Source organism: Lontra canadensis, unplaced genomic scaffold (assembly GCF_010015895.1).
Source record: "Lontra canadensis isolate GAN:19392208 unplaced genomic scaffold, GSC_riverotter_1.0 scaffold28, whole genome shotgun sequence".
NCBI lineage: Eukaryota > Metazoa > Chordata > Mammalia > Carnivora > Mustelidae > Lontra > Lontra canadensis.
In genome coordinates, this window is record NW_022631022.1 from 20463199 (window position 1) to 20488348 (window position 25150).

At 54.3% G+C, this 25150-nt stretch overlaps 1 protein-coding gene across 1 annotated transcript in view; it reads right to left on the minus strand.

Moving 5' to 3' along the window:
- The window catches only part of PSTPIP1 (proline-serine-threonine phosphatase interacting protein 1), a 62682-nt gene that overhangs the window by 21721 nt on the left and 15811 nt on the right, over positions 1–25150 (minus strand). The window contains 2 exon segments of the mRNA XM_032865167.1: positions 4864–4938; positions 5303–5403. Of these exon segments, the coding sequence (XP_032721058.1) occupies positions 4864–4938; positions 5303–5403 (176 nt within the window).

The window sequence follows — 25150 nt, forward strand, 5'->3', positions numbered from 1 at the left end:
GCCTGTGGACCCAGGCCCTCCCTCCCAGGCCCAGGGTGTCTGTAAGGAACCACAGCCTCCTGGGACAGCTGGTCCTTCTCCCTACCCCACCCCTGGATGCTGGGAGTCCCTGCCTGAGTCCACAGCACTGCCATGTGACATGCAATCTCTGTTCCCACCCTGGTCAGTCCTGATGATGACAAAGCCCATGCTCACCTTAGGCTCCCATTTGTCCCCTGGCTTGCTGCCCACTGGGGCTGCAGGGGTGATGGTGCTCATTCTGCCTGGGACCAGGGTGGGAGGCAGGATTGCAGGCTGTGACCACTCCAGATGTTCCCCCCTCCCTCCCCGCCCCTTGCTCACCTCTGGGCTGCAGTCCTTCCTGCCCAGCCCTCCTTTACCCAGTGCCGGGGACCTTCAGGCCACCAGAGCTCCACTCACACAACAGGGCCCAGGACACCACCTCTCTTTCTTGGCCCCAGACTTTCAAGAAGGCCTTGGTTCTGTCGGGGGGAGGGTGGTCTTTACTTTTCCTGGAACCAGAGGCAGCCCACTGTGGATTAGCCAAGACTCACCCCTGGAGAATGGCCTTAAACCCTGATCTTGTGCAGGATTTGTGGAGCATTTATAGTCTTTCTATGCTCCATCCGACCCAGAAAAGATGGCATCTCGTAGCTTTTCTCCCTCCCAGGTCCTCCCTCTTGCTGCCAGGACCTGCTCAAGCTTCTCTTCTATTGTGTCTCTGTCACATGGCAAGGACGGGGCCTCATGCAGGCCTCTACCCTCTGTTATCTGCCACCAGCGTCCTTATGTGTGACTCATTCCATTGCCCTTTCTGACTTGGCTCTCGGGGCGCACGGCTGAAATGCTTGGCTCAAACACAGTCGAGAAATTCCAAGTGTGAACACCTCCTTCCATGTTCTCCCCCCCCATCTCACGCCCCTGCTGGGGCCTCACTGCCCTTGCCCTCCTGCTGGCCAGAGGCTCTGGCCTCCCAGACACCAGCAGCAGGCTCTTCTTGCCTCTGTGCCAGAGGCTGGGCCTGGCTGCGCTGGTGTCAGAGGACGCCTGATGGGACGAAGGCCTGCCTCCCTCCCACTAACACCCTCAGCATGTCTTCATTCTCTGAGTTCAAAAGAGAGATCATGAAAAAAAACAAAAAAGTCCCTTCTGACAGGAAAACCACAGCATTTTAGGCTGTGACAAGGGCAGGTGAGGCGGGGATTCAAGCCCACATGCCTGGAGGAGGTGTCCTGACTTGTGGCAACCACCCAGGGGCTCACAGGAAGTTGGCCCCAGGCCTGCCAGCCTTGATTTCCTTTCATTTCCAGAACCCCTGCCCTGTGGCACCTCAGGACCCTACCTGCGGCAAGGGGAGCAAAACAGGATGGGTAGGACTGGGCAGGGTAGAAATGAGAGCAGCCGCCAGAGCAAAGGCCGGGAGGCTGGAAGGGAGGGTCAAGGTGAATTTTCTGAGCCGGCTGTGCAGCTTAAACCATACGGATAAGCCCGTCACCGGCGTAATGAGGTCTTCAAAGTGCACTGAAAGGGCTTGCGAGGCTCCCTCAGTGCGGGTCTTCTCGGGGCATTCTCTGTTCCATAGCCCAGCGGGCGTTAGCTAAGGCAGCAGGCAGAGGAGGAGGAGGAGGCTACGACTGTCAGATATGGTGTGAAGCGGGGCGTGACCTCCTGTCAGCATACAGGGCTGCGCCTCCAGGCCCCAGCGAGCTTTCTGGCCTGAGGTCAGAGGATCATGAAGAAATGCTGCCCCTTCGGGCAGCAGAAGAGGCCAGGGAGGCCGGCCCTCTCTGCCCTCTCTGCTCTCACTGGGCTTCTCCTGAGGTCACTTAACTCCTCAGCTTGTGTCTCCCCATTTGCTCCTGTCCAGCCCGTGCACCCCCAGCCCTCTACTTGACCCCCAAGGAGCTAAGGGAAAGCATCCCACGGGACCTAGAAAGGGGGGTGGCCGTGGCAAGGCTGGTTGGTGCACCCCACCGGGTGATGGGCTGTAATGGGCTGAAGAGCCAGGCCATTCCCAGGGGCCAACCCCAACACACCTCCCAGTCTCCTGGACAATGAGGAAGTGACCTGTGTTGTCACGGCTATCTTTCACTCATCCCACAGGGAGCCCTCCGGGTTGGTGCTGGGACAGGGTGACCTGACTCAATCCAAGACTCTAACAGTCACACAAGGCTGAGTGTTTGGGAGGACTTCCTGGTGGAGGTGGGGCAGAAGGCCCTAGAGGCAGGGGTTCTGAGGCAAAGGATCGGGGAGGTTTCCCCACAGTGTGCTGGAGAGAGTCTAGCTTCGGGATAGTGGGGCCATTTATTTTATGTTATTTTTAGATTTTTGAATCCTCCTAACTCAGCAGGGCATGGCAGGCACATCATTTAGGTGCTCCATAAACGCTTGCTGACTAAATGAATGGATGCTGGATGCTTGGCCCACCCTTGAAGACAGGAAGGACTGCATGGTCTCACTAGTCTTAGTACATGCCACGTGGCTCAACAGCAACACTTACTGAACACCTAGTGTGTGCAGTCAGCCCACCTGGGAGCTACATAGGGCATGACCCTAAGGCAGGCCGCAGGTGAACCGGGTGGGAAGGGTTCAACCCCTGCCCCTCTTGCCCACTGGCTTTGAATGTCCTCCCGCAGGAAGGTGTCTCCCCTCCCTCTCTGTCTCTCCCAGGAGGTGCCCTCCCCAGGGCACCCTGCTCAGACCATTGCAGCCTGATGGCAGACTCGGGGCCATGCTGGTTCTCACCCACCATTCCATCTATTGTGGAAACCTGCGTGCTGGGCCGTGGGGCCCCCATGCTGGGTCAGCTGTGATGGGACCTGGTACTCCCAACCTGGGCTCCAACTCCTCCTTGGTAAGCAGAAGGCAGGCCCTGTCTCTACTCCTTGCTCTGGTCTGGGGCTCTACCACTGATGCTCTCACTTGGACGAAGGCTGCCCTTCCAGTGATGCTGGCCTCTGGCTTTTTGGGCCAGGGAGGGGCTGGGCCTTAAAGGAAATGGCTAGGTTGCCCGGTCACGCTACTCAGCCCTAAACCAAGTAGAGCGAGCCCAGTTTGTCTGACATACACAGGTGCCTATAAGACTGGCAAGAAGCCTACTGTTGATTGAGCATTGCCCTGACCTGGTTCTCTCTGTTTGACACGGTGATTCCAGGACACCTCCCAAGGGCAACTCTGCTTTCACAGCCCAGCACAGGACTCAGAGAGGCAGTGACCACCCCATGGTCACACCATACAGGAGGGAAGTAGACCTTGCCCCACTTGGCCTCTTATAGCCATGCAGGGGATCGTGACTGCCCAGAGTGTTGCCCCCCACTTCCTAGTCCTGCAGTGGGGTGAGATGCTGTGTCCCTCCCTCCCTTTCCTGCCACCCACCAGGATCCCCTTCCATTTTGTTCTCTCTGTCAGTGGCTTCTCCTTCCCGATTTAAGTGCCCAGTGACTCACGGGCTTCTGAGTGTGAGTGTGCCTCACACGGCTTACCTCCAGCCTATCACAGTCCTGCCCGGAGCACCCTGTCCCCTCACCCGCAGTGGGTCTCCTCTCTTTCTGGGAAGGTTCTCCTTTTCCATCTGGCTTGGTTGGCTAGGAGGTGGGCAGGGACGCCTCCTGGGTCATACTCTCTCAATCCCTCTTCCCCAGGAAAGGCGAAGAAGGTTTTATCAGACTTCCATTCATTCCTTACCCGTTCGTGAGCCCTCCTTGAACCCAGTCTGCGTCCAGCCCCAGCCCTGCCCTGTTTCTCTGCACAAAGTGGGCAGAGGAGAACCCAACTCAACCTGCCCCCAGTCACACAGTTCGCAAAGGCCAAGTGGGGACAGGCGCTCATGCATTCTTTCTTCTGGGGCTGTGTTCCTGTCTTTCTGGGCCCATGCACAGACCTTTGGGCATTAAGCGTTAATCTTCCCTGGCCCACACCACTTCTAAAACTTCCTCTAGCTCTTCCCATGACTTATCTGACTCCTGTTTGGAAGCAGGAACCAGCCAGGGTCCCCTGTGTCTTTAGAAGACCCGGAGAGTGTTGTATATTCAGGGCGCTCAAATGAGGGAACTTGGTGCCAGGTTTTGGAACCACTTTCCTTGTGCAGAGCCAGATGCTGACAAGCTTGACCTCTGGGGGAGCAGTGGCAGGCTCTGCAGGTGGGGGCTCCTGGACAGAAGGTCCTGACCCAGGGGGAGAGTTCACACCTCCCAAGGGCTGCCTTGGGAAGAAAGTTCTTCAGCTGCCCTCAAATCCTCATGCTCTCCTTGTCTGCTGCCCCACCCCCCAGTCTGCACACAGGGACCCAGGCCTTGGGGCTGGAGAAGACCCTTGCTTCATAGCATCAACGACCCCCATTGCCTCCCCTCTAAGCCAGGCCTGAGCTGAGCCTCTGGACCTCATTAGTCCTTTGAGGAAGGTTACGTTATCCTTCTGCTCTCTGTCAAGGAAATGGAAGCAGGGAAAGTGTCAGGGAGCAGCCTGACCCAGCCGATGATCACACAGCTGATGGGTAAGGACATGTCCTGCCGCTGTCCCCGCTCACACCTCTTTCCTTGATGCTCGGCCTAAGCCAAGGCTGCACGGGGCACAGGCGACCAGGGGAAGGCCTGTCACCTGGCTCTCAGGACGTTCGTGGAGCCTACCCAGATGCTGGGGGCTGTGCCACAAACACCAGAGGACAGATAGCCCCTGTCCCCTGCCCACAGCCTTCTTGGCATTCAGACAGCTAGGTTTGCCCCACACAGAACCTGACCTTACCCAGAACCCCCCGCCCCCAAGGGAGTTGTTCTTCAGGCATCTCTGCCCTGGAGCCATCCAGACCCTTCCTGGCCTGCCCCACTCCAACCCATGCCAGGGAGCCCAGGGCATGGGACCTCTTACTTGATCTCTGTCTGGCCGCCTGCCTTCCGGGCGATCTGCACCAGCTCCTTGCCATAGCGCTCCTCGGCTTGGGCCCTGCAAGAACAAAGCGCCGGCTCCATGTCCCCCCTTCTGGCCACAGCGACCCCTGAACGTCTGTGCTGGAAACTGAGGGTCCAACCAGTCAGCCACTGCGGGCCCTGCAGGCTCCTCCTTAAGAACGTTAAGTTCCAGCCCTTCTTTGAAATAAATGTTAGCCAAATACCTGCACATTTGAGGGGACGTCAGATTCTTGGCCCACTGAGGGGAGGCCCAGGCTGGGAAAAGCAGGAGAGTCACACTCCCAGGGACTGTGGGCAGGGGATGTTTTCCTGACAGAAGCCTGGCTGGGAGGGTGAGGCTGCTGCTTCCACAGCCCCCGCCCCGCCCCCTGCAGGCCCCTACCTGGTGCCTGGCTCACCTCTGCCTCAGCAGCTCCTCCACATCCTTGCACATCTTCCTGCCATCCAGCAGCCTCTGCAGCAGCACCTCGTAGCCTGTGTGGGCCGTGAAGTCCCTGCACTGGAACGCGGAACAGAGGGGGCCTGAGGGCGGGCAGGGCGAGGACCCCACTGCCGCCTCCAGGGAAAGTCTCCCTGCTGCCGCCGGGCCCTGACCTGCCAGCCGCCTCCCCCACACCCCCACTCAAGGACCTGGGGCTCGGCTTCGCGCAGGCACCCAGCAGGGCCCTGTCCGCGGACGCGCGGGGTGTTGAGCCCACCCGCGATTAGAGCTCCCAACCCAGGACTGCAGCAAGTGCAACACGAGATGGCCGTGGAAGGGCCCCCTCCAGGGCCCGGGGATGACAGCCTTACAGGGTGCCCCGCACGGCTTGCTGCTGTCACATTCCCCATAACCCTATCATCTCCCTGGTCCAAGGGAGCAAACCGAGGCACAGGTGGGAGAGCCTGCCGACAGGGACGCCGCTGCCTTGAACTCAGGCTGTCCAGCTCGAATCCACGCTCTCCACCTCAACACCACATGGCTTCTGCAGCATCAGCACCAGATGTTTCTTGATGGTCAACTGTGTGCCATTTGCTACGCCAGACTCTGTGTGTGGACTCAGGGAATCCTCTCGTACCCGCAGGGTGAGGTGGCCATCGAGAGTGACCTCCGCCGCCAGAAGGCGCGCACACCCTAACACACGCCTAGAATCCCTGGCACATGCTAGCACCCTAGGGCCAGCCCTCAAGCAAGACTGTGGGGAAAGGGGGATCTTGAAGAATTCTTCTGGCCACAGCTGGCCCTCCGACCAGGCACTTGTGCAGACCATCCTGGTGCTCCTGACCGATCAGATTCTCCTTTCTCAGCCCTGGAATGGATTTTGAGCTGCTGCTTCTGGAAGGTGGGGAAGGGAGGTCGTACTTCCAGGGTCTCCTAGGACATCCCCCCGGGGTCTGAGGAGTGGGTCTTAGGGCCAGGCTGCACACAAGGCTGACTGGCAGGGGAGGGAGATCGAGAACGTGGTGAAACATTAAGCTGAGAGCTGGGTCTTCCTGCATCTGTGGGATGGCTCCTGCCTGGCTCACGCCTGGCTCCAGCGTCCATGCTTGAGGAAGGACCCCTACCCCCACCCCTAACCCCCTAGGATGCTGGGCCAAGCAACTGTAAATTGAGACAAGCCCTGAGATTCAGCTCCTAGTCTGTCTTCTTTTCCATCCGCATGGACGACCCCACCCAGAGCCTCGGAGACTAGAGAAACAGTCTGCTTTCCTGAGCATACATATCATAACCCCATCTCAGACACAGTGAATCAGTGGGGCCACAACCTGGGGGAGGCAAGTCTAGCCCACCTTAGAGTCAAGAGCTGATGGTGCATCTTTCCCTGCCCTGTGCCTCTCCTCAAATGCTATGTGTGGGTATGTAGGGAGAGGCAGGAGAGAAGTCTAAATCCAGGAGAACTTCCCACAGGAAGAGGCATTTGAGCCAGTTTCTAGGAGAGAAGGTGTTGTTCTTCGAGGTGTAAGTAGAATCAGACACGGTAGGAAGTTCAGAGACTGCACAAGTTGCCAGCTCTCCCTCAGCAAATTCAAAATAGTGAAATTTCCAGGCCTATAGGACACCTAGGACTCCAAGTTTATGCCCTCCTCCATAAGCATTCCTGGAAAGTCCCGAGGCCCAGGCTCAGCTGCCCCCTGGGTATCAAGCAGTGCTCGTGGGCCCTGCTGGCTATTCAGGGCCCCAGCAGAAGGAAATCATCCCCAGGACCCCTGCCAGACTGTCCTGGGTCAGCCGTCAGCCCCCACATCTGGGCTGGTGTGGTTGGGCCAGGCTTTCATTTCTCTGGCTTTTCTGAGTGGCCATTTGCCCACTAACTAGCCAGCAGACCAGGGCTTTCTGCCTCTCAGCCCCTGCCCTCCCTCCAAAGCCAGCTGGCAGAAGGTCATGACAGCTGGGGAAGGCAAGGAATCTGGAGCCTCAGCCTCCTGTTCTCTCCCCAGCAGGGAGGCACCCTGAGCTGGACACCAGTGCTTTCAGGACCCAGTTCCACAGACCACCAAACTAGGAAATATCTTGTCCAGTGCCCCTCAGTCCTCAGAGAGGCTGAGGCCCTGAGAAGGGAAGGACCGACTTCAGGAAGCCCAGGCAGAGGCAGGAAAAGCGTGTGGACTTGCAGGGGACCTGTTGCTGCTCCACAAAGCCTGGGAGAGCCAGAAGTAGCCACCCGCCCCCTCTTCCTCCCCCTGTCCCCCACCCTGCAGCAGGACACTCTGCTCTACCCTTCCGAGGACCCTGGTCCCAGCTCTATAGGGGAGCCCTCCATCTTTACGGAGCTGCCCAGAGTGAAAAGACAAGCAAAACCAAACCTACATTGGCCATTCCGTAGGAGGCAGAAGGCAGCAAGGGGCCCTGCAGGCTGGGTCCCCAGGAGCTCAGGTCCCCCAAGTGCCGCAGGCTCCAAAAGGGTGTTCAGCCTTTGCTCAGAGCCACAGTGGCGTCAGCAGCCGCTGTGGCCAAGTGAGCCATGGTCACAAGCGATGAGACTGTTCTGAGGAAGTGCCTCGTTCCATGGGGGCTGCTCCCTCCCAGCACTGTACCCCTCCCCCAGCCTGCACCCTCCTCCTCACCCCTACCCCACCACCTCCTCCAGGGAATGAGGCTGCTCAGGCTGCTGTTGAGGAAATGAATGAACCAATCATTCAATTAAATAATCAATCAGTTGTGTAAGTTCATAGTCCAGGCCCCACCACACATCACCCCTGCCGGAGCCCCCTGGCCTTCCTTCCCAGCACCCACCCAGCTCCACCCTCTAAGTGCCAAGGGCTCGCTGCAAGTCCCTCTCCTTCACTGGCTCATAGGTCCACAGTGCAGAAGCTACCAGGCAGGGCCTCGCTCCTCCTCCATCTACCCACGGCCTCTGTTGCCTGAAACCCACCCATGGCCTTGATCTTAGTGGAATTATGGGGTCTAAGAGTCACACACTAGGAATATCACAGTGGTTTTCTTTTTTCTTTTTTTAAGATTTTATTTATTTATTTGTCAGAGAGAGAGCACGAGCACAGCCCGGGGGTGGGGTATGGGGAGAGGGAAAAGCCAACTCTCTGCTATCTGGGGAGCCCACCGCAGAGCTCTATCCCAGGACCCTGAGATCATGACCTGAGTTGAAGGCAGATGCTTAACCGACTGAGCCACCCCATCACAGCAATTTGCTTATTGAAAATGCCTCTCACTCACGGAGGTAAGGACAGTGACAAGGAGACCCACAGAGGGGAAGTGACAGCCCAAGATCTCTCAAGGGGTAAAGGTCAGAATCTGGGCTGTGAACCCAGGCCCGCCTCTCCCCCAGGCCACATACCTACATCGGTCATTCACAAGATAACCAGCACTGTTTTTCATTTTGAAAAGTCAAAAAATCATTTTGAAAGATCACTTTTGAAAATGATGACTCAAATTCTTTCCAGCTTAAATCAAAGCTGTATTTTGGGCTATCGTTCCATTCCCATGGATTCCCAGAGACAGGGTCTGAGCCCAGGCCGGGTCAGAGGAGCTCTTCCCTGGAGAGGGGCCGTGCTGGCTCCACAGATGTGCACACCGGGAAGCAGTGAGCAGCCAGAATCCGGGCCTGGCCTGGTGGCACCCTGGGGCAGTTCACCCCGGGGAGGGTGCCAGGTGTTGGGAAGCCCCGGTCCCCTCCTTTAGGAGGCTTGCTCAAGCCAGGTGTGGGAGCCCAGGCCATCACACTGGCCATGCTGGGGCTCCCTTCCCCCCAGCAAGGTCAAATCAGAACAGCAGGAAGTCTCCCAAGGCTCTAGAAGGAAATGCTCAGGGGAGACCTGAGCAGGTGGAAGCCTATTCCTACCTCAGCCTTCAGGCAGTGTGGGGAAGGCCCAGGGGCCCCTTGCTGCCCAGGGAAGCCCAGCGGCTTCCTTCTCTAGGCAGGTCTACCTGTCAGCCATTGCGCCGGTCCTGCCATGGCCCCACTGGGTGGATAGAAAGACAGTCTTTGTACCCACCATGACTTCCCCCTTTTCTTACCCATATCACCCTTTGGTGGCCGCAGGGGCTAGACCACAAAGATGAGGGCCTGAGGGATTTGGTGGCACTTGGTTTCCTCATTTAGGAAGTGGGCACAGAGGTCAACCTCTCCCCCCTGCCCTGACAACCTGCTGTTCTAGGGAACAACCCCCTCAGGGCAGACTGAGGCTGCTGAGTCAGGGAGGTGCCCAGGCCGTGTCTGAGAAACAGTCCAGACCCCGGCAGACTAGCTGTGGGTTCACAGCTCGGGTCATTCTCCCTCTGGCAGGAAAAGGGGCCCAACAGTTCCCAGCACCTGAGGTGTTCTGAGAAGTCATGAAATGATGTGCACAGCTCAGAACGGTGAACAGAGATCACAGCATGTCGGGTACAAGGCTGAGGATTATTACCTCCATTTTACAGGTGAGGAAGATGGAATGCAGGGAGGTCACCTAATGTGCCTAGGGGATAGGCGGGGTTTGAATCCAGCTCTCCCAGGCCAAGATCTTAGCTCTTCGCCTCCCAGTCTCACGCCTCTCTGCAACTCCCCAAGCTCAGTGGCTGATGGGCAAGTGGTATTCTCCAGGCCCTGCTCTGTCCCTGCCTGCCTGTCACCACCCCCACCAGGCAGAGGCATGAAAAGGGTTGGAGCATCCAGGAACCGGCCGATGTTCTTCCTGGCGCCCAAGTGAAGGCTGTGGAAGGGAGCTGGGAAGAGCAGCTTTGAGACTTTCTGTTCATGAGAACTACCTGACAGGGAGGGAGGAGCCACCACAAGGGGCCGCGTGGAGCCAACTGCTGGGTGCACTGCCAGCGGTCAGAAGTGGACAGCTGCAGGGAGCAGAGTAGGTCATCCTTGGGGGGACAGGCTCACCAAACAACCAGGAGAGAAAGAGCTACCCGGGGGCCTCTGCCACCTGCTACACCACCACCAGCTCCCAGAGCTCCAGGGAAATAAGACTTTTAACCCCTTTAGAGTCACGGACCTCACAGCCCACCCTGTCTGAGGAGACACCGTAAGCAGTGGTTATGGGGAGAACACGGCAAGTGAAGAAACAGGCCCCGTCCTTTCCCCATTGTCCCCATTGGAGTCTGGAGACCGAGAGTGTTCAACTGAACAAGAGAGTGAAACTCTGACATAAGGTTGAATTGGAGTGAGTTATACAGAGACTAGAAAAGGACTAGAAAAGCTCTAACACACGCCCAGGCATGGGGAAGGGAGAACCAACAGCAACTTTAGAAGGTGGAAGAGAGAAAAATTAAGTTGCTGGCTTGTCCCCTACCAGGCTCAAAAACCATTTTGTAAAATGTTAACCATTTCTTGTTGAAAACCTTTCTAATGTCTGACATGCTATTGGGTTGATGGGCTCTTCATTCTTTTTTAATTTTTAAAATTTTTTAATTTTTTAGAAAAGATATTATGTGTTTATTTGACAGAGAGAGACACATCAAGAGAGGGAACACAGGCAGGGGCAGTGGGAGAGGAAGAAGCAGGCTTCCCGCCGAGCAGGGAGCACGATGCGGGGCTCGATCCCTTATCCTGGGATCGTGACCTGAGCTGAAGGCCGTCGCTTAAAGACTGAGCCACTTAGGTTCCCCCATTCTTTTTTTAGCCTTAAAAAAAAAAAAAAAATCACCTTTTATCTGTGGGAGAGGAGACTAGACTCACTCTTCTCATCCCAGATGCCCCAGAAGCCTGGGACAGCCGTCCGAGCAGGCATTTGGGGCAGCACAGTCCCAGTGTCACAGAACGGACCTCTGCGGCCAGCGTGCCTCCTGAGCTTGCTTACTGGCAACTGTTTACTTTGCTTGTCTTCTGTGGACTGAGAAGACAACTGGAGGTAGTGAGCACTGAGCTCTCCAGGAGGCAGCTCCCTGAAGGCGGGAAGTGGGTCCGTTTCTCTGCTGGTTCCCAGAGCCCAGCATCTGCAGTGCAAACACATTGGACGAGCGCCAAATAAATGTCTGAGGGAGGCCCTCGAGAGGATGTGGCTTTACGACTACTGGCTCAGGAGAAGTCCTACGGGGGAGACCAGATCACTGGCTTGCATTGCAATGACTCATCACCCAACACCTTTACATAAGCCAGACAGACTCATGCCCTCTACTTTTTAAAGCAGTATTATTCTCTCCATTGTACAGACAAGGAAACTGAGGCTCAGGCTGGGTCAGTCCATGAGTAGCAGCAGGGCCCTTTCCACTGCCCTACAGCTACACCTCACAGTGGGGCTCATCTCCACCATTCATAGTTGGCAAATTGAGGAAGGCAAAGGACCAAAAACCCAGGTATGGCTTGGATGGTTGGGTGGAGAGATGGATGACCAGAGACTTCAGTAAGCAAGCTAGTTGCTTCCCTAGAGTATCCAGGGGAGGTTGGGTGAAGAGAGGGTCCCAAATCCAGGCACTTGAGAAATCACTGAGGCCTGTAGGCCTTTGTGGGGCCATCAGGAGCATAGGGAGTGTCTGTGGCTGGTGTCCCTGCCGGGACTCTCAGGAGTAGAGGGAGGGAGGCCAACTCCAGATCAGCACAAGGAAGGGCTTCCCAAGAGCCCAGCTGGTCCCAGATATGGTTGCACAGGGCCAGTTGTGTGAGCAGGTGGAGAGCACCCCCTCACAGGTTAAGGATTCCACGGGGAGGGTGAGCTGGGTCAAAGTGTCCTTGACCCAAGGATCAGAGGGGTCCATGCATAAGCTGATAACTGTGGGGTGACTTACAGCTTTTCTAAGATGGCCCAGGGTAGGTGCCAGAGGGACAGCCATGAAGGCAAAGAAGGACTTTTTTTTTTTTTTTTAAGATTTTTATTAATTTGACAGACAGATCACAAGTAGGCAGAGAGGCAGGCAGAGAGAGAGAGGAGGAGGAGGAGGCAGGCTCCCTGCTGAGCAGAGAGCCCGATGTGAGGCTCGATCCCAGGACCCTGGGATCATGACCTGAGCCAAAGGCAGAGGCTTTAACCACTGAGCCACCCAGGCGCCCCAAGACGGACTTTTATTTTTAAAGAAAAAAAGCACACTGAATGCAGTTTGATGAGTGACACTGGGTTCAGCTGGGCTGACAGGAGCTGGAGATTAAAAATGAGTTTCCAGAGGATTCCAGCTGTCCACTGAGCCCCAGCCTCCCTGGGGCCTTCAGGGCCCCTGACCCAAGCACCCAAACAACAGAGCAGCCCTGCTGGCTGGGGCCCCTCTGCGCATGGCCAGGGGTCACCCGGTGCCTTCCAGGGGCCTGTTAAGGCCCTGTGAACTTTCAGATCCTCCCAGGAATCCCACCTCACCAGGTGTGGGGGGGGCAACACGAACACCAGAAGTGGGCCTACTGTGCATGGGGCAGTAAGGGGTAGGGGCACTTATCTCAGTGATACTGACGATGGGTACTGGAGGAAAACAAGGATGAGAGGGGTTATGCAACTTGTCCAGGCCCAATCAGCATTTGTGTGGGCAGGCCTAACTTTCAACCAGCATCAGCCTGGTTTGAAAGTTTTGTGCTTTTAAATAAACCTCCTCGGATTAGCAGGAAGTGAAGATCTCCTGCTATAGCACTCCCCCCCCCCCCCCCCCCCCCCCCCCCCCCCCCCCGCCCCCTGCCCCGACCCCACCCCCCCCCTTAACCCCCCCCCCCCCCCCCCCCACCGCAAGTCGGTGAGGCCCTGCCCACTTCCCCTTCCCTCTCTCAAGTCTTAAAGGCCCAGCTCACCACCCCCCCAACTTTTTCTTCCTGTTTTATGAAACCAAAACATGTAGTAAAAGTAGAACAGGGGAGGGACAGGGAGTGAACACCAGTCCAGGCAGAGTTCCACAGATGGGAATGAGCCCCTGGGGTTCAGGAGATGGGAGGTCAGACTCACAGAGCTCTGACTGGTCCTAGTGAGACTTGAGCAGCTGTCTGAAGAGGGAGCCTGAAGCCAGCTGGAGGAGAGACTCAGGAGCAGGTGTGGGGCCTTCCCAGGAGGGAAGGGGATCCGGGGTTCCCTTTCAGGCTCCAAGTTCAGAGGAAGGGAGCGGGGTGGGATGCAGGACTTAGAGGCCAGTGCTCTAAATATTTTGTCACATTGAATCCTCAGAAACCCCTGGAATGTCAGGACAGTGTCATAATGATCACCCCACCTTATGGAGGAGCATGTGAGGCTCAGCAAGGTGAATGACGTGGTCAGGTCACATGGTTCCTCTATGGCCCCCACCACACTGATTTGGCAGCGGGGCTCCCTTGATCTAGCACTAGGTGGAGTAGGAAGCAGATCTGAGTGGGCAAGGGTGGGTCAGGGAAGCAGTGGGACGCAGAGGATGGTTGATGGAGGAAAGGAGCCATACCAGACCCTGAGCCCCGGAGGGGACGGACCCCTTCAGCAAGGACAGGCACTGTCCAGCCCCCGCCTGTGGCCGGCCACACAGGGCTCCTTGCCACACAGGCTTCAGTTTGTGGTGAGCAACCAGAAACCGGAGGCTGGCCCTAAAGGCCCACCTACTGCCCCTGCACAACCTGTTCTCCAAGTGTCACCCCTCCCACACTGCCTACCACTCCCAGGGGAGGCCCCATGGAACCCCACCCCAGGAGGAAGTCCAGGCAGCGAGACGTGGCAAGAGTTCAGGCATTGGGTTCTAGTCCTGGCCAGTTTCATACACACAGTCAGTGTGAGCTTGGGCAACTTACTTAACCTCCTGAGCACAGAGTCCCTCCTCCGTAAAATGAATGTGAACCTACGGCCCACCTCTGGGCTGGAGTACATGGAAGAGCCCAACAGCGGGCCCCTAACACTGAATGCGTTCCTGGAAAATGGTGCCCACAGTGTTGAGGACATATTAGGTCAAAGAAAGGAAATAAAGGGGAGCTAGGTTTGAATCTGGGCTGGAACACTTGTTTGGACTGGTGGCTTCTAATTTCTCGGACTCAATTTTTTTTTTAATTTGTAAAATGGGAAGAACAATTGGCCCATGGGCCCTTGCAGGAGTGACAAGGGGTGTCTTTGTGGCTGTGAATGCTCCTCCCTCGGGCGTGAGACTTGCTCAGGAGACAGAGATGGAGGCCTGGAGTGGCAGAGATGCTCCGTGGCCACGACCACACCCTTTCCTGAAGGCAGGGACACACCCCTGCAGCCTCTGCAGAAAGCCCTTTGGCCTCTGCCGGCCTTGGCAGGTTCTAGGTCTCAGCGATGACCCTGGGCTCTGGCTGCAAAGCTCTCTAAACCTGTGTACAAGCTGGGCCTCTGCTCCTGAACGGGGTGTGCACATGAGGCTCCTTGCCCCTATGAGGCCTTTAATAGACATGTTGCCATGTCTCTATCATCTAACCACAAACCTCAGTTTAATACAGACAAGAGGCCAGAGGTTCAAAGAGAAGAGGGACTCATCAGGGCCACTCTGTGAATGCAGTAGACTCAAAGCAGGGCATTGGATTCTAAAGGCAGCGTGAGAGACAAAGACAGCGCCCTCCAAGGAAGGGTTCTGTGTTGGAGACTGGCAAATGGCTTTACGGTGCCCAACACAGCCATGTGTGCCTCTGGCATAGAGCCATGCTACAGGAAAATTTATCTCTAAGTAGAGCAAGATGCACCCCCAGACCCTGAAGTGCTGGCCTACCTGAAGGACCCCTAGGCAAGCTGAGACCATGCATGGTTTAACTTTCCCTCTAGGCCACTAGGAAGTCCGGGGCCAGAAGTCTCAATTTTCAAAGGCCCCTCAGGTCCAGGCAGGCCAAGACCAAGGCAAGGGCAGACATCAGTTCCCTGCAGGACCTTCCCACGATCCACCGAGGAACCTGGCGACCCAGCCGGTGTTCCTTAAGAGTGAGAGCCGGTGGGGCCTCAAGGAAGCCCAGGAAGCCAGAGGTATGGCAACTGCAGAGAGGATCCCGCCATCTGGTGCTGGTGTCCGTAAGGACTATCACTCCGACATGGAAGAGGGTGGAAATTGACCCTGGAATCAAAGGAACAAGTGGCCGATGCCAGAACCATGAAAACCAGACTCTCTAAGGAGGGGGTTTCTCCAGTGTGCCCAGGCTGGGAGAGTTACGGAAGGTTTGTCAGAGACTGGTGGCCAGTCCAGGCTGGGCAGCCGCAGGAAGGCTCAAACCTCAGCTTCCTCACATATAAAATGGGAACAATAAAAACACTTCCACAAGGGCGCCTGGGTGGCTCAGTGGCTTAAGCCTCTGCCTTCAGCTCAGGTCATGATCTCAGGGTCCTGGGATGGAGCCCCTCAGGGGGCTCTCTGTTCAGCAGGGAGCCTGTTTTCCCTCTCTCTCTGCCTGTCTCTTTGCCTATTTGTGACCTCTCTCTCTATCAAATGAATAAATAAAACATTAAAAAAAAAAACACTTCCATTCAAGACCTCGAATAGCCAGTGATGTTGAAAAAGAACAAAGTTGGAAGACACACTTCCTGATTTCAAAACTTACTACAAAGTTACAGTACTTTAAATAGTATGTTAGTGTCATAAAGAGAAACCAATGGAAGAGAATAGAGAGCCCAGAAATAAACACGTATATGACTTTCAACAAAGATGTCAAGATCATTCAATGGGGAAAGGACAGTCTTTTTGACAAACAGTGCTGGGAAACTGGATATCCACATGTAAAGGTATAAAGGTGGACCCATTCCTTACACTAAACACAAAAATTAACTCAAAGTGGATTAATGATCTAAATGTAAGAGCTTTAGCTCTTTTAAGCTTAAAATTCTGAAAAGAGAACATAGGGGGAAAGCCTCAAGACATTGACTTTAGTAATGATTTCTTGGATTTGACACCAAAAAGCATAGTTAACAAAAGCATAGTTAGCAGAAGAAAGAATAGATAAATTAGATTTTGTCAAAATGAAAAACTGTTATGTATCAAAAGATACTATCAAGAGAATAACAAGACAACCCACAGATTGAGAGAAAACATTTTCAAACCATATATATGATAAAGGATTCATATCCAGAATATTTAAAGAAACACAACAAACACAAATAATTCAAAAGTAGACAAAGGACCTGAATAGATGTTTCTCTAAAGAAAATAGATGGTTAATAAGTACACGAAAAGATGCCCAACATCATTAGTCATTAGGGCAATACGAATCAAAACCACAGTGAAACATCACTTTATGCCCAGAGTCTGCTGTAATTAAAACACACGGGGGTTGGGGCGCCTGGGTGGCTCAAAAGGTTAAGCCCCCGCCTTCGGCTCAGGTCATGATCTCAGGGTCCTGGGATGGAGCCCCCCATCGGGCTTTCTGCTCAGCGGGGAGCCTGCTTCTGCCTCTCTCTGTCTTCTGCTTCTCTGTCTACTTGTGATCTCTGTCAAACAAATAAATAAACTCTTAAAAAAAAACCCACACAGGGGCATGTGCACACAAACACACACACACACACACACACACACACACACACATGTACAGGTATTGGTGAAGATGTGGAGAAATCAGAACTCTCAGGCCTTGTTGATGGGAATGGAAATAGAACACAGCTGGGGAACACAGGTTGGAATTACTGAACTGGTTAAACATAGGATTACTGTATGACAGCAATTCCACTTGAGGCTAATGCCCCAAAGACCTAAAAGTAGGGATTCAAATGGATATTGTACACTCATGTTCACAGCAGCATTATTCACAATATTCGAAAGGAGGAAACAGCCCGAGAACCCATCCACAGATGAATGGGTAAACAAAATGGGATCTATAACGAGAATGGAATCTTGTCTAGCCACAAAAAGAATGAAATTCTGATGTCTGTTGAAACATGGATGAACCTGTTCTTTTTAAAGATGTTATTTATTTATTTGAGAGAGAGAGAACAAGTGGGGGGAGGGGCAGAGGGTAAGGGAGAAGCAGACTTCCCACTGAGCAGGGACCCCAGTGTGGGACTCGATTCCAGGGCTCTGGGATCATGACCTGAGCTGAAGGCAGCCAGGTACCGGGTTAACAGACTAAACCACCAAAGCACCCCGCAACATGGATGAACCTTAAAGACATGCTGAGTGAAAGAAGCCAGACACAAAAGGACGAAGACTCTATGATGCCACTTCCACGAGGTTCCTGCCATAGGCAGATTCCTGGCAAGCAGAACAGAAGTGGGAGACGGGGGAAGGAAGGTGAGGAGTTACTGTTTCATAGGTACAGTTTCTACTTCGGATGATGAAAAATTCTAGTAATAGTAGTGATGGTTGTGCAACAGTGTGGATGTAATGAATGTCACTGAATCGCAAGTTTAAAAATGGTTAAAGTGGTAAGTTTTATATTACATTTATTTACCACAATTTTTAAAAAGTAATGGTAGAAGATTATAAGGCTAAAAAAACAAAAACCAAGCTCTAGCCTCGACTCATTCACAAGTGAGTCAGACGAGGTCGCATCAGTGGTACGCGCCAGATGTGTGCTCCGTGTCCGCGGTGACACTGCACAAGGCTTCACCACGATGGTGGGCGCCAATGCTTCTCAACCCTGGCCGCATGGGGGAAACACTCAAGAACTCCAGAAAATACTGATGCCCAGCCTCCCACCCTGAGATTCAGATCTAACTGGCCTCCGGTGTGACCAGGGCACTGGGACCTTGGAGAACTACGGTCCTACGAGATTTGGCTCCCTGTTACATTTCCGATCTTAACTCCAAGTACTCCCCATCACAGTCCCTTGGTCCCAGCCACACAGGCCTCCTTGTCCCTTGAACACATCGGGTAGCCCTCACCCCATCGTCCCTCCCCCGGAGGGCTCAGCTTCCGTTTTCCCCTTTTCTGTGGCCGGGAAGCCCTGAGCCCCGTCTTGCCACTGCATCGCTGTGCTGGCTGTAATTTCTGGAGTGCCAGCTGGTGCTTCCTATTGCCCAAGAGTGGATGCTGCAAACACCCCCGGGAAGGGCTGCCATTCGCCCACCCTCTCACCCAATGTTCAGGGCTCCAGATCTTCGCAAACCACACGCCTCCCACTAACCCCGAAGGGCACTCTGAGCCAGGCCTAGCCCAGTAACCCCAAAATCCACCTCGGTGGCATCCCCAGGCCCACACCTCCTCTATGAGTTTTCTCTGCAAAACGGAAATAAGAATACCACGTTTGCAAGGCTATTGTTGGAATCAAATGTGTCCTGTCACTTGAAGCCATGGGAGTGACTCTCAGAGGGCAGGATTTAATATGCAATGGTGAACAGAGCTGGGGAGGCGTTTTGGGAATCAGGGGACGCACAAATGCGGCTCAGCCTGGAGGTGCGCACACCATCGCACCTTCGTAATTCTGGGAACTTGAGACCCTGTTTCTGTTCTGCTCACTCCTCTGGCCCTTAGAGCTGCCCTTCGCCTCCCCCTCTTCAAAGCCTTTGTCTGAGGTGACCATCACTATGATGTCTTGCAGGTGAGGACACCGAAGTTCAGAGAGGGGCAATCCTTTTCCAGAGCCCAGCAAGGGAAGGTGGAGGCCTGGGTGAGGCTTCAAAGAAGCGTTTGACTCGTGAGTCTGGAGGGAGACCCCGCTGGAGTTGGTCAAGGGCGGGGCCTGGGTGTGGGCAGCCCCGGGGAACAGGGGGCTGCTCTCTCTTGCTGGAAGCCCAGGCAGTTTCAGTTTCCACACCACGTTTCCCTTCATTGTGTGGTTTGTGGCATCAGCTAGACTTTGGGTGAGGAAGAAGGGCATCCCGCCCACGGCCTGCAGCCTCCAGCCTCCTTTGCATGAGAGGAACACCCACCACTGGAAAGCCTGCAGCGGAGCAGAAGAAAGTGTTTCTGCCACGACCTCAGGCCGGTCAGGACCTTTCACAATCCGGCTGGGGCCTTCCCTCCCTACCGAGCTCCCTGCACCCTGCTTTGGGGCAGAACACTGCCTCCAAAACCATTGTGCCCACTTCCCACTGGCCCACCTTTGCCATTCCTTCCGTGGGAGTGCCACCTGCCCTCCTGCCACCCCCCAAACCCCTGCCCACCCTGCAAAGCCCAAGCAGGGCCCCCTGTCTCCATTCCTGGGGTTCCTGGGGAACAGCCAGGAAGGGTACACAAGTCCCTGGGAATTGGAGTACAAGAAGGCCATTGAGAAGCAGATCTCCTTTCCCACTTAGAATGAAAGCAAAGGTGTGGGTGACTCTCTTGCCTGAGACTGCTCCATCCCGTAAACCTCCCAGACCCCCAGCTGTGGGCATCGCAAAGGCAGAGTGGGCAGAACCACCGACCCCTGCGATCTTCTCTCAGCACCACCCAGCAGCCTGCATCCTGTGGAAGGGCACAGGTCAACCAGCTCTCCAGCCCCTGAGCCACCATGTACTACCAGTGTGCACAGAGCGTGTGGAAGAGCTAAGACGATCAGGCCCCAAATTTCACCTAAAAACACCATCTTAGGCTTGAAAACAAGAACTGCTTAGTTTTGTTTTTAAATATTTTCCTTTTCAATGACATAAATGGGGGGCCCCCTGGGTGGCTCCTTTGGTTAAGTGTCTGACTCTGGATTTCGGCTCAGATCATGATCTCAGGGTTGGGACCTTGAGACCCTGTTTGTGAGCCCCATATAGGCTTCACACTGAGTGGGCAGCCTGCCTGAGAGTCTCTTCTATCTCTCTCTCTCTCCCACTCTCTTTATCTGCCCCTCCCCCACCCCCTCCCACACCTACGCATGCACTTGCCAGCGCTTTCTCTCTCTCAAAAAATTAAAAAGAAATAACATACATAATCTGTGTTCACTTATGGAAAATTAAGGGGTAGATAGAAAAAAAATAACCCTATTTCCAAAGCCACAGAAATCAACACTAACATGCAGGGGACCCCCACCCCCATTTGTCCTACACGATTTAGAACTCAAACAAGAATAAACTCACCTATCTCAGGGGCAGAGTAAGATGGCGGCCCACAGGCCTGGGTGGGAGTCCCCGCTCTGTCCCGGACAGGTGACCCTGAAGGAAGCCTGCCCATGTCTCCATTCAGGAGATAGGAGGACACTGATGGAAAGAGTCTGTCCCCAATTCCTTCAGACAGACGCAGCCAGGGAGGCACCGAGAAGGCAGTGGGTAGCAGCAAGGGCAGGACAGCTAGGCCGCCCCTCTCCCATCTCCTCGTGGTCTATGACATCCGGCTGCTCAGGAGGGCCCATTCTTCAACCGCTGGCCTCCTTGACCTTCGAGGCCAAAGCCCTGCGGCAAGTGCTCCCCCAAAGTCTGAGCAGCTTTGGTTCCCAGCAGAGTCCATCCAGGCTCCGCCCCCCCAGCCCCAACTGGGCCACTCTGGCCCCTTCTTCCTGGATCAAAAGGCTCCTGCCTGTCTAGAAACGTGGTCCCATTCTCTCACCCAGGAATATCTCCTCTTCCAGGAATCCACTCAAGGAAATAATCCACAAGTGAAAATTTTTGATACACAAGGATCTACCCATTGCATCTCTATCCAGAATAAGGAATAACTGGCAGCAGCAACCTGGCAGTCCAGCAATAGGGGATAGGATAAATGAATCATGCCTATGTCTACCAAACCCACAAGCTGGACTGGGTAGCCATTAACAATGGTGTTTTGAAACGAGGAAATCACACCCACACCCACACATGTTCAAAATGGAATTATGTTGAAAAGCAGAGGGGAGGGGTGTCCACAACAACGTGAGTATACTTAACCCTACTGAACTGTACACTTAAACGTTAAGATGGTGAAATTCATGTTAGGTATACTTTACCACAATTATAGACCAATTTTAAAATGCAAGAAAAACCAAGCCAGGGAGAATACAACACTGTGTACACAATACACTTACACTGAGATACTCTTAGGGAAGCGCAGCAAAATACTACTGGTTGTCTTCATGTGGTGAGACTAAGGGTGCTTTTTTACCTGGTTTTCTCTATTTTCTTCTTTTTCTTTTAGGATCTTATACTGATTGATTTTGTTGCTTTAGGAGGTAAATACATAGCTTCAAATGCTCAGAACAGAATAGGTGCCCAGAGAACATGAGCCTCTCCTGATTCTCTGTGAGGCCCCAGGGAGGATTGGTAGTTCCGGGGGGGCAGGGTGGACAGGCCAAAGTGGGGCCTCTCTCCTAAATGGGGAAACTCAGAGTCTCAGAGCTGGGAAGAGGAAGAGGCAAGAGCCTCTTGAGCTGGCATCTGTGGGAGAGATGGGCCCATCTGTAGCCCCCTGTGTGTCCCTAGTGAGAGTCATCCCCCCACCCCGGAAAGTGGTGTCTGTCTCAGTCCTCTGCGTGTTGGGGAGCTCAGCCTCTCCTAGTTTGGCTGGTTTCTAGAGGAGGCTGGAGCCTCACCTCAAAGGGAAGCGATGTGGCTATAAGTCAGAGGGCAAAGTTCGGGCTTACTCCCTCCACTCCCTTGGTAGTTCTTGCCCAAAGCGAGGGGAGATGTCACTGTAGTATGTGGCCCAGCCTCCTCAAGCCCTTACTTTGCCTTTAACAACCTCAAAAGGGGGTAGGATGTGGATCTCGATTAAAACCTGATCCAGAACTAGATTTTCCCTCTTAAAACAATATCCGGTGGCTCCTTTGCACAGGTCTGGGAGGGAGCAGGAGGGTGGGGTGAGAAGGCACAGCTCAGAGCCCAGCCCCTCCCTGTGCCTCGCCCAGTCATTAGGGAACCTTTGTCTCCAGTGCTGGACAGTGACTTCCTTGAGGGCCAGACAGTCTCATTCACCTGACTGGATGTGGGGATAAGGCTAGGAATCCAGCTTAGACCACCTCCCAGAGGATCCCACTTGACAGCCATTTGTAGAATAGAACTAAAGTGAAACGAAGGAGAAAATGGGTTCAGGAAGGCGGTGGGACCATGGAGACATTCATTGTTCTTAGATTTATTGTACAAAAACTGAACACTACCTTGCTTGGTAAGGCTGTTGAAGATGCAGACAGATGTTTTCTGCAGCAGAGTTTGGCTGCCTGCCTAGAGAAGAGCCACTGGCAAGGACAGACTGGGAAGTGGGGGACAGGACCCCGCCTTCTCTGGGCTTCTGTGCCCCTCAGATTTATGGCTGAGGCAGGGTTTACAAGATCAAAAGCCGTCTCAGCTCAAGTACCTGCTATTCTCACCCTCAGCTTTGTGTCACTGACAGGCCCTGCTCTGAGGCTCAGCCACCAATTTCCTGCAAAGCTGCGATGCCCCTTATCATCTGTATAACAGAAATCAAATTATCCCCTTGCCCTGTGTCTAGTTCACCCCCGCCTCACTCCACAAGTGGCCTGCATCCTGGTGTTTTGTCACAGGAGAAAGTAGGCTATAAATAAATAAATACCGGTGGCCACATTGATAAAATGACAAATACAGGCGTACTGAGGGACAGAACTGGCCTGCTCCCACGCTGGATGTTCCCACCACCTCTGAGCCATTCTATCTGCTTTTTAGAATATTTTGGTCTCCTCCCTTGCTCTCAGGCCACCCACTCCCTGTGAAACTGTCTCTAACCATTCAGGCCCAGCAATATTTATCTGTCACCAACTCAATGTCAAGTTCCACATAGACCTCTCCTAACTGCTGTATCTATAAAGAGCACATGACTAAGCTTGTTAAAATCATGGGTAAGATTAGAGTTCATAGGCCCTAATTAAAAAATGATGGGGCATCTCATGTGAGTAAAGTATATGAGCTTTAATATAAGCTCTTAGCTCCTCGGAAAGCACTTTTGTTTCCTGCTCTTACGACAAACGAGTGCCAGGAACAGGGCTAGCTCTCACCTGTGTCCGGGATGGTTGAGGGTTGAGGGTTCGGGATGTTAACTGCAGTGCTGTGGTATTAGACATGATCCTTCTAGTTCAAGGGCTTCCTTCCACTATGCAAGACTACTCATTTTCGAACTGTGAGGCTGTGAGGTTTAATGCCTTGGGCTTGGGGTGGGGGCAGGTTGGGTTCTGTCTCTAGTACCCCCACAGCGGTTAGATCACTGTGTCTTTCGTGTTATAGATCTGTCTGTAAATTGAGCTTCCAGTTACTTCCATCAGCCTCATCTGATCTTCTTACTTCTCTGGGTGGCAGAAGGACAGAAATTTCCCCTCTGTTTTGTTGATGTGGTCCAAAGATCCAGTGATCCGCTGGGTTGAGAGAGGGTGTTAAAGCAACCTGGGTGAGGGCCCAGACACCGGACCTAGCCTGTCAGGGTTTAATCCCTGCTGTGTGACCTTGGGCAAGCTACTTAAGTTCTCTGTGCCTCAACTACCTCTTGTGAATAATAGGGATGAGATCATCTACCTCACCAGTTTAAATGAATGAATAGACAAACAGTCCTTTGAACAGCACCTGACTCATCTTTAGTACTCAGTGTTAGCAGTCCTTGTAGGCTGGGCTGGGCCAAGCCCCAGAGAGATGGGTTTAAATTCAGAGACCTGGGGGCAGTGATGCTGACAGCGACCTTCTGGGGCATTTCCCCAGGCTCAGGGTGAGAAGATCCCATGGGCCACTTCTCTACCCATCTGCCTCTGGCCTTCCCTGGGCTAGATCCTCACTGGAGCCCAGGGAGGCAGCAGGGGAGAGGAGGAGGAACTTGGAGCTCAGGAAGCCTGGGGTGGCTCAGAGGTGGGGCAAGCCCAGAGCATGGCTGCCTGTCCCTCAGCGACAGGTGGGCTCCTTTCTTCCTGCTGCTGCTGTCCCTGCCGCACCCTGCCCCCCACCCCACACACACCATCCCCCACTGCCCAGATCCTGCCATGGGGACTGCTTCTTGCCAGAGCTCTGCCTTGGGAAGGTGGGGCCAGGAGCCCTGGGCTGGGACAAATGTCCTAGAGGTCGAATGGTCAGGGTCTCCTGGTCTGCTCTGGGCTACAGAGCACCCTGGATATCTAGGCCCTACCTCTTTCCCCCATTTGCACTCTTAGGCAGAGCAGAGGTGATGACTCACTGCCCCACCCCCTACTGCCACCACCGCCCCTTTGTGTGGGCCCAGCTGCCAGCCTGGTGCTTGGCTTGGGCTGAGCCAGGTCTGTCTCCATTGGCATCTCTGACCTGAGCCCACATCTTGTTTATAGAGTTGGGGAAACGGAGGCCCAGAGAGGAACGGGGTACCTCCCCAGATGGCCCTCAGCCCACTGTGTGGTCAGGGCAGGCGGGAAGCAGGCCATTCGCACGCTGGCCACAGGCCCCAAGCAGAGCACAGCCCGGAAGGGAAGGAAGGCTTGGCTCGTTAGCTCTCATCCTCCTGGCCGCAGGCCCCAGGAAAGGGCCCAGGGAGGGCCAGGCTGTTGGCTGAGTCTGAGCCGGCTGAGTGAAGGGCCAGGGAGTCCTCTGCGGGGTGGAGGGGGGGCCCTCAGTACGGCCTCATTCCCTGGCTCTAACCGGAGGGGTCTCAGCTGTTTCCCACAAGTCACTAGGAACAGCCAGAGCTTGAGAAGCAGAAGGAAAGGTAGAGGCACAGCTGCAAAAAAAGCTGGGGGGATCTGGGGTCCAGAGTGGACTTGCAGGCTGTGTGTGGCCCACACCAAGCCATTTCACCTCCCAAGCCTGTTGGGGGCTGTCATTTCACGGGGAAAAAGGACTTGAAGGACACCTGCACTGAACTGAAGAAAGTAAGCAAGGAATTGCCCAGGGCCTGCAGCCTCCTCAGAGAACCCCGAGAGTCTGTGAGGAAGAGAGATTGTGTGAGGGGCAAAGAGTGATCATTTGGCGTGCCAGCAAGGTGCTGGGAACTTGATTACATGAGCTCGCCCCTCTAAATTCTCCCATTTTCCGTTGAGATGCTTATTAATATTGATCTGGACTGTGTAGCTGGGGAAAGAGAGGCTCGGAGAGGTCAAACAGCTCGCCCAGTCGCTAAGGAGCAGAGCCAAGACCCAAATTCAAGTCTCTCCGGTCCCCAAACACTTGACCCCCTCCCTCCTTCACCTCACATGGCCTTCTCAAGTTCCCACGCATATATTAGATCCTCTTACTAAGATCCTGCCGTTGGGGGCAAG